General features: G+C 43.5%; 1 protein-coding gene across 1 annotated transcript in view; it reads right to left on the bottom strand.

Moving 5' to 3' along the window:
- Positions 1-455: 455 nt before the first annotated feature.
- Positions 456-9,976, bottom strand: part of slc38a6 (solute carrier family 38 member 6) — an 11,397-nt gene continuing 1,876 nt past the window's right edge. The window contains exons 2-4 of the mRNA XM_033026451.1: positions 1,792-1,922; positions 873-946; positions 456-550 (exon numbers count right to left, since the gene is read on the bottom strand). Coding sequence (XP_032882342.1) covers positions 456-550; positions 873-946; positions 1,792-1,922 — 300 coding nt within the window. The remainder of the gene's footprint in view (positions 551-872; positions 947-1,791; positions 1,923-9,976) is intronic.

The following is a 9,976-nucleotide window of genomic DNA, read 5'->3' as shown; positions in this document are numbered from 1 at the left end:
GGGGGGGGGGGGGGGGGTGGAGTGGAGACACTTTTAAGAAGCCAGACAACTTTTAATAAAGTTTAGCGGACATTTAACATTAACGGTCGGTTTTCCCTCGTTCCGAAAACTCCAATGAGCCAATTAAAATGCCCAGTCAGCAAAGGAGATTGCCTACGGCTACCTCGACTACCTATAACTACATAGCGACCCCACTCCACTGCACTATGAGTTCAAAAGAACCATGTCGACCAATTTTTACTTGGGGAACATTTCTCAGCAAGCTGAAAATTTTTCCTCAACCAAACTGCTGCGAGTATGCGGGATCTTCCCTCGAGCATGAAGGAGAGTTACAGTGACCGCCTAGGACCATGTGTCGACCATGCGGCAAGTTTGAGTCAAGCGCAAACTCTTCTAAACTCGTAAATTAGGTCCCCGCAGTGGGACAGGCCCTTAAGTGCTTGTCAGTGAGTGTATTAAGCCTGGATGCAGCACGACAAAAGTACATCACTTATTACCTTTCCAGTTGTCTTGAAGGCACAAAACCCAAGGTCTTCATAGGATGTCAGTGCTATCAATGAATAAAGCAGATATAATTAGTGGAACGGGGCTCGCTGTTTACAACCCAAGTTCAAGATGTGCGGGCAGGGGATGGGAGGGGCCGGGCATGAACATAATTAAACTCTTTACTTTTCAGTTCTTTTTAACAACTGGAACACTCCACATGCATCTAATAGAATAGAATATTGAGCAATATTAATTAATTGAATTATGACAATGGATACTTCAAAATGAAGGTATTAAACACTTTAGGCAACATTGTTTTGATCCTTTTGAGAGCACCTGAGTGCATACAATTAACCCAGGCTGTACGAGTTTGGTCTTTCACTCACCAGTCTGTTGACATAACTCCAGTAGCAGATGAATCGAATATGCAGCCAATAAAGCAACTATCAGCAAGAGAACACTGCAAGAACAAAACATTAAATACACAACGACACATATATGTAACACTTTACCTGTAATAAAATTAACTATTGTAGTTAACAAAGCACATAATCCCTAAATTTTACTAAACATTTGTTACCAAATGTTCTGTAGTTACACTCATGTAGAACAAACCATTCTTGATTTATAATTTAATGCAAACAAATTTGTAGACCATTAACCAATCACATTTTCTCAGTGATTCACTCAATACGATGTAGCAACAAGATCACCAATTAATTGCTACAGAAGTGTCGGCAAGAGGACACTCCAATGAGTCGGCAAGGATCCATGTCAAGTTCCTAACACAATAGGGCACATCTAGAACACGGTGTTAAAGTGCAGGGTGTAGGTAACTGTTGCTCTGAGACTCGATGATCAAGTATTATTTCACACAAGCAGTGAAAGCAGCGCACTGTAATTACTTTAAAGTTCACCTATTTTTGATTGATTCGTTTTATGGTTTGTATCAGCTTTTCTGACATCAACATTTAAAAGGTACACAGATGCAAAAGGTTTAGAAGGATTTGGACCAAATATGCACAAATGGAACTAGCTTAGATGAGGCATCTTGGACAAGTTGGGCCGAAAGGCCTGTTTCCGTGCTGTGACTATCTTTGCTATATGATGATTATCTTTTTTTTTTCTGTCTGCTCTGATATCGTATAAAGAATTTTAATATAAATATTTTGGCCATTACATTCATGGCCCATATAAATATCAGAAAAATCAAAGTCTGAGTGAGAATCCCATATTTATATCAAGACAAATAATTCAGATCAACTAGCAAAATAAATTACATCCTGCTACGTTTTGCTTTCTTACCTAAAACCAATAATACCTGTATTAGCCATTACAAAAGCCAAACCAAGGATGCCACTTCCCATGATTGCATGCGTTACGTTAAACACAGAGGATGCGAAAGAAGCTCGTGATGATTCCTGATGTGGCGGTATCTGCCAAAATAAAGAAACAGTACAATGGATTTCAAAGGACAATTTCAGTCTGACCGTACAAGGAGCATTCACCCTACACCAGAGTTAGTCACGCCCTTTTGTCAAGGTGATTGCAGTCCCATTGCATTAAATGTATTATAGAAATTGAAATATTCTAACCCTGACTAACATATACTGATGTATACACATAGCTGAACATTAATTGCATGCCATAATTCAGAGGAGATTGTAATGTACTCAATAAATGAGGCCCATGTAGATTCTAATTACTTCTTGGTTGCACCTCTGTAGTTAGATTGGGATGGGAATGTGTGTGGTTTAGATAGTTGCACAGCATACATACATTAATTTCTGCGGTACTCCTCATTCAAGCTTGGGTCATGCTGGTCGGTGTGGGCAAGTTGGACTGATGGGCCTGTTTCCACACTGTATCACTCTCTAAGCCTTTACCCTGGAATCGGCTCTTTATCGTATTAATATCAGCTGAACTCAAGTATGTCAGCTAGATGCACGGATGTTATAATGCAGCATCACAATACATCACATATCAAGAATAGCCCAGCGCTAAACACTCCTTGATTTACAGTGCCAGTTTTCCTTGCAGGGGTTTACAATTCAGTTAACTCTTTCTTTAGATTAAAACATTCATGATTACTCAAAGGCAGGGGTCATTTAGTTACAAAAAACAGCAAACATCTCTCTAGCTGCAGCAAGCTGTGATTTTGATCAAGTTTCCCCCAATCCCCTCAAAAGCACATTAACCTTGTAAATTAAAGTTACATTGCAACTCACCTCCACTCCAAAATATTTCCTATTATCTACAAGCACCAAGTCAAAAGATTGATGAATCAAGAGAATATTCTCCATACACCTGGATGAGTGCATCTTTATCAACTTTCATGAAGGACAAGTAGACAATAAAAAGTGCAGATGCTGGAGCCTTAAGCCAAAAATAAAGTGCTGGAGGAACTCAGTGGGTGAGGCAGCAGCTGGGGTAGGAATAGACAGACAACGGTTTGGGTCAGGACCCTTCTGCTGTCTATTCCCTCTACATATGCTGTCTGACCCACTGATTTCCTTGAGCACTTTGTTTTTGGTCCATCAAGGACAAGGAATGCCAGCTTTGGATATAACACTGCCAGCCACTTCACCAGGTCACATGCTTGGAAATACATGGTCAGTCCTTCAACATGGATAAATTCCAGATACTTTAAGGACGCACAGAAATTACCACTGCTGCTGGGAAACCAGCAGTGCAGTGTAAAGCTCCCATTAGTACCCCCAAAATTAACTGGTAAACCAAGCCAAGATACTGCCTATGAGCACCTGCAAAATGATGTACTCTAGCTTCAAGGACCCAATGTTATGACATGTGCTAAACCTGGGTGCAGCCTTGACAAGAGCTCTTTGAGGGAGAAACACCTCCCACAGCACAGCACTCTCCATTATAACCCTATGAACTATTTGCTTTAAGGTTGTGAATGAATGATAACTGATGCGATACTGCGTTATACCATGCTCATTTTTGACTTGTGTAAACAAATAATTAACTGTCATAAGATCACACAAGTGAATTATATTCTGAATTTTTATGAATAAAATATATTTTTAAAAGGAGAATTTTTAATACAAGTATCTGAAAAGCTGTAAATAAAAGTATTGGGTGGAGAGATGTTGGGAAAGTCAGGGTTACAGGAATACGAACCAGCATAGCTACGAGGTGTCAAAATCCGTTCTGATGCTGTAATTAATACCATTCCATAAAAGCATTCACGTAAACAAATCAGTGCCCAAGAAAGAGTTCAGAAGCATTTGTGCCAAGAAACCTTTGAATGACATGCTCTGTGGAAGGATCCCGAAAGCCGAGCCTGCTCCAATATCGTGACCGGTCACCAGATGAAGAGATAAGACGACAGATCAACTGGTTGCAAATGATATTTGCAAACGAGGAGAGAATGTCTTGAATAAATATATCAATGAGCTATGGATGACTATTAATTACAAGGTTTAGACTTACAACAGTTATATAAACTCTGCACCTATAAGATTCTGCCTGGCTATTGGTTATCTGTACAATGCCGACAGGGTGTACCTCAATCTGGGGTGGCAACTATTTTACCAGCAGTGGTGAACACAGCACAGTCCATCATAGGCCCAGCACTTCCATCCTGTCACATTCACAGTGTTTTGCATCAGGAAGACTAGAAGAATCATCAAGGATGCCTGCCAGCCTTGCCATTCTCTTTTCTCCCTTCTGAATTTTAAAAGTTACCAACAGTCATAGAGACAGCGAGATACAGCATGGACATAGACCCTTTGGGCTACTGAGTCTATGCAGAAAAACACCACCATTTACATTACTCCTGTATTATTCCTGTTTTATTTAATTTCTTCCCCCAACCCCCATACAAACAAGGGACAACTTGGAACTGCAAATTGATCCACCAACCTACGTCTTTGAGATGTAAGATGAAACCAGAGCACCTGGAGGAATTCCGCAGTCACACGAAGAGCACCCAAGGTCAGGAGTGACGCCGAGTCGCTGGCGCATGTGAGGCAGCAGCTCAACTAGCCATTCCACTGTGCCACCACTGAGCCACGGGTGTAATCAAAACACTCCTCTCTGCAAATTACTCTTCATCTTGTTTCCTCACCCTAGGTTGCACTATTTAAACTGCTCACATACAGCCTCATTTTATTTTTATGGCAGCTGATGATACAACACAATTCAGCTCAGACCCGCCAGAAGAAATCAGAAACGGTGAGAAACGAGCAAGCATTAAGTTGCAGAAAGTAAGTGGTGCAGTGAGAGTAAGGTGGAAGTCCGGCAGCACAATCAATATTTATATCATCTAGCAGAGAAATGAATGTTGGAGGTTAATTATTGTAACAAGATAATTTATGAGATCCAACATGATGCATTCTAAGGAATGCTTTCAGATCTCTACATTTCCCACCATCTAGGGATTCAAAGAGTCTTTCCAGGCAAACCAGCAATTCTTCTACTCTTGCTTCAATCTCATATTCAGGCCATCCCTAAGTAACGAATGGATTCTATTTTTAAAAGATCTACAAGTCAATTTTATCCATGAATCAGAAAATACAGAAAAATGGCTCAATATGGTAACCATACCTCCACAGCATTATAGTGTACTAGACCAAGTGCAGACCCGTTGGGTCTGTTCCCCCAACGCACGTTTGCAGGGGGGGGGGTGTGGAAAGAGGGGGGAGAGAGAAAGAGAATGAGGAGGGGGGCGGGGCGGCAGCCCGAGCCCGAAATGCGGGGAGACAGAAGCGGCTTCTGACTCTCTGGAAGCCCACAGCTGGAATGCGCGGGCAGGGGATGGGAGGGGCCGGGCTTCACGGGCTGCGCCCACAGTGAGGAGAAGCTTCATCGCATGAGTGACGCTAACCTCCGGATCTGCAGAACAAAGATCCTATAGCGGAGCGCAGCTATAGGATCTTTGCTGCAGAACATTCTCGTTCTTTCTGCGTCTTTTGAAGAACGGGGGGTGGAGTAACGTACCTCATGGAAAACTGCGCATGCGCGTTGACAGCAGCTGTATTAATCCACGGGGGGGGGGGGGCAGGATGCAGGTGGGCCTTGATTGGTGGGCATGTGGGCATTGTGACGTCAGCAGCTGGCAAGCGGTGATAAAAAAATTTTAAAGTGAGTTTTGTGAACAATTTTATTCAAAATCTGGGGGGAAAATTGAGCAAATTTAGAGTGGATTTCTGAAATCATAAGTTAAATCCCTACCGAAATATGTAAAAATCTCCGCATTTTTGCGTCTGGTTTTCGAGGAGATACGTTTCAAAGGCAAAATGACATACCCCCCCCCCACACACACACAGAGTATATAGATAGCACCAAAAGCACACAAGATTAATAAGAAATAATTCTTAAAAGTGGAGAGAGGAAACTAATTTTGCCATTCATAGGAATCGGCATCTGTACATACTTCAGACTTTTGAATTTAATATTATGGGAGCTCATTTGTATGTAGGGCTGCCCACAAGTCAGGTGCTCACAGTCCAGGGACAGCCACTATGCCATTTGGTGTTCAGAATATGGCCTCCTCTGCACTGAAGGAACCAAGTGCAGATTGTACAACTTCTTTGCAAATCACCTACATTCAGTGCTCAGTGTTGACTATGTTTTGTGTTGCCTAATATTTTAATTCTCCCTCTCCCACTCTGATCTGCCTGTGGCTTCCTGTATTGTTATAACAAGGCTCAGTTTAAGTTTTAGGAACAGTACAAAACAGTCATCCCTGCACATTTAATGCAGACATTCCTGAAAGTGGATACTTGAGAAGGTAGTGGCACAGCTGGTAGAGGTGCCGCCTCACAGTGCCAAAGATTCTGGTTCAAATCCAACCTCAAATGCGTGCGGAGTTTGCACGTTCTCCCTGTGCCCAAATGTGTTTCCTCCGATGACACAATTGACATGAGGATTTGTAGGTTAATTAGCTACTGTAGATGGTCCCTAGATTGTAGGGAGCAGGTAATAAATCAGATAGGCAGAAAAAATTGCTGGAGAAACTCAGCGGGTACGGCAGCATCTATGGAGCGAAGAAAATAGGCAACTTTTCGGAAAATAGGCAACTTTTCGGAAAATAGGCAACTTGACCCGCTCCCCTTGCGGGGGCATTGTTACATCATTCGAAGCTGCTTGAAGAATCTGTGAGTTGTTTGAAAGGCCGGATTTTTAAAACTTTAATGAAGAATAACTTTTGAAATGTAGCATGAAATGTGAAGGGAACCTGTTTATTGCGTCAACTGGGTTAATGCAAGTAATAATCTGCAAAAAATTCAACTCTAGCGCATAGCATTTTGACAAAGGTATAAAAACAGACGCACACACGCATACACAGACGTATACATACATACAAGATGAAACTTTTAATAGTATTTATAGATAGATGAGCCAAACGCAGGCAAATTTGACTAGCCTAAATGGGGCTCCGAGGTCAGCATGAGCCAAAGGGCCCAACTTCCTCAAAACTATTCAGTCAAATTACTCAGCACAAGCTAACTTGTTTTGATCAGCAATTATTTGCCTAGGCTCAAGCACTCTGGTCCCAGTGTAAGACTTCAAGAACTTCCCTAAACTCACAGCAATAAATCAATGACAATTGCAAGTGTGAAGTTACTTAATCCCTCAACATTCATTCTCATTATATTCAAGTATTTTTCTGGTCATATTCATTGAAGACAAGACTACTATTCTACAGGTGCTGTCTGTACAGAGTTCATACTTTCTCCCTGTGAATGCGTGGGTTTTCTCTGGGTGCTCTGGTCACTCCACTCCAAAAATGTACAGGTTTGCAGATTAATTGGCTTCAGTAAAATTGTAAATTGTCCCTAGTGTGTAGGATAGTGTTAGTGTACAGGGTGATTGCTGGTCGGTGGGCCGAAGGTATAAAAGGTATACCTGTTTAACACATCCCTGCTGCAGGCCTCCGTCCCCACATGCCTCAAGACAGCCACAATCATCCCTGTGCCAAAACAATCAGCCATCAGGTCCCTCAATGACTATCGGCCAGTGGCGCTGACACCGGTGGTGATGAAGTGCTTCGAACGTCTGGTACTGGGACACTTGAAGAACAGCATCCCCCCCTCCTTAGACCACCACCAATTTGCCTATAGGGCAAACAGGTCGACGGAGGACGCAGTGTCACTGGCCCTCCACTCCACCCTGACACACCTTGACCAGCGGGACAGTTATGTGCGGATGCTATTCATAGATTATAGCTCCGCCTTTAACACCATCCACCCCCATAAACTAGTCACTAAGCTGGACCACCTGGGCCTCAACACACACCTGAGCAGCTGGGTCCTGGACTTTCTCACCGGCCGACCACAGACTGTGCGCATGGGGAGGCAGGTCTCCTCCAGCATCACCTTGAACATCGGTGCACCACAGGGCTGTGTGTTGAGCCCCTTCCTTTTCTCCCTCTACACTCTCGACTGCAAACCCACCCACGAGGCCAACACCATATTTAAGTTTGCAGATGACACCATCGTGGTAGGCAGGATCACGAGTAACAACGAGGCCGCCTACAGGACAGAGGTAGAGAACCTGGTGAGCTGGAGCCGTGAGAACAACCTGATCCTCAACGCAAAAAAAACAAAGGAGATGATCCTGGACTTCAGGAGGAGACCGAAGACCTTCGTCCATCAGCCCATCACCATTAACGGCGAGACAGTGGAGGCTGTGCAGAACATCAGGTACCTCGGGGTCAACATCAGCCACGACCTGACCTGGACCGTCAACACCACGGCGACGGCCAAGAAAGGGCTTCAAAGGCTTCACTTCCTGAGGTGCTTGAAGAGGGCACGTCTCCCACAACAGCTGCTGGTGAGCTTCTACAGGTCAGCCATTGAGTCAGTTCTTACATACTGCATCACAGTATGGTACTCTGGCTGTACCGCAGAGAACAGGAAAGCTCTCCAACGCGTCATCAAGACTGCTGAGAGGATCACTGGCACCCAGCTCCCCAGTCTGGAGGACATCTACCGGACCCGCTGCATCCGGAGGGTCAGGGGCATCATTAGAGACAGCACACACCCTGGACACTGTCTCTTCACCCTCCTGCCCTCAGGAAGACGATACAGGACACTGAGCGCCCGCACGACAAGACTGAAAAACAGCTTCTACCATAGAGCTGTGACACTACTGAACTCTATCCCCCTCCCACATTGATCCCCCCCCTCTCTCTCACACACCCGCCAATACTCCTGTATGTTTATGGTTATAGTTAAATTTTTTAATAGTTCTTTTTTTTTTTTAATTGTATTTTTTATACTTATATTCCTGTGCAGCTGGAGGACTGCTCCAACAGAATTTCGTTGTCTTGTACAATGACAATAAAGATTATCTTATCTTAAGGGCCTGTTTCCACGTTGTATCTCTAAAATCTAAAGACAGCTACATCAGACTCTTATTTAATGATATACTGCTATCTTCAACATCATAACTCCAACCAAATTCATCTCCAAAATCCTGAACTCAAGACTCCGCACTCCCCTCTGCAACTGGACCCTCAACTTCCTGACCCATAGACCACAATCAGTAAAGACAGGTAACATAACATACTCCACAATACGGGAGATGGAATCCAAAGCAGGAGTGAGGCGAGCCTGAAAGTTGATAAAGAGCAAGGTCCATCAACAGAATATACAGTAGCATGGCAGGGAATGAGCAAGGAATGTTGAATTAACTTTCATGTATTTCAGTGCGAGAGGTCTGACGAGTAAGGTGGATGAGCTCAGGGTGTAGTTCGGTATTTGGAACCGGGACGTTATAGCCATTACAGAAACCTGGTGAAGGGGGGGGGGGGGGGCGGAGACAGGACTAGCAGTTCCAGGGTACAGGTGCTGGTGAGATAGGGGTGGGGGTAAAATAGGTGTTTTATTGGTTAAGGAGAATGTCACAGCAATCATTTAAGATGACATTACTGATGGTTCATCTGGTAAAGCTCTATGAGTAGAAGGAAGAGATAAAGAGGATAATCACCTTCTTTCGAATGTATGATAGGCTCCCAAACAGTCAATGGGAATTAGAAGAACAAATATGCCAGGAAATTGCAGGCAACACCAAGACTAATAAGGTTTTAATGGGGATTTTAACTTCCCCATTATAGACTGGGACTGTCATAGCGCCAAGGACTTGGATGTGATGGAATATGTCAAATTGGGAAGGGCAAGTGACTGAAGTGTCAGGGAGTGAGCTGTTCGGGACCAGCGACCACAGTTCTATTAACTTTGAAATAGTTATAGACAAGGACACGTTTAGTGGAATGAGCAGCATATTCAAGGAAGAAGTCAGTATGGCAAAAAGGGGGAAAGAAATAACTCTGACAGATAAGATTACGTAGATTCCAAAGGTACATCATACGTGCATTAGGGGAAGAGGGTACCTCGAGAGAATAGGGCTCCTTAGAAACCAAAGCAGTAATCTTTGTGAGGAGCTGCAGGAGATGAGCAGAATTTCAATGATATTTCTCTTCTACTTTTACTATGAAGACATGAAAACTGGGGAACTTGCG

This window comes from Amblyraja radiata, chromosome 9 (assembly GCF_010909765.2).
Source record: "Amblyraja radiata isolate CabotCenter1 chromosome 9, sAmbRad1.1.pri, whole genome shotgun sequence".
Lineage (NCBI taxonomy): Eukaryota > Metazoa > Chordata > Chondrichthyes > Rajiformes > Rajidae > Amblyraja > Amblyraja radiata.
Note: the sequence above shows the minus strand (reverse complement) of the source record. Positions and strands in the feature narration are given on the sequence as shown.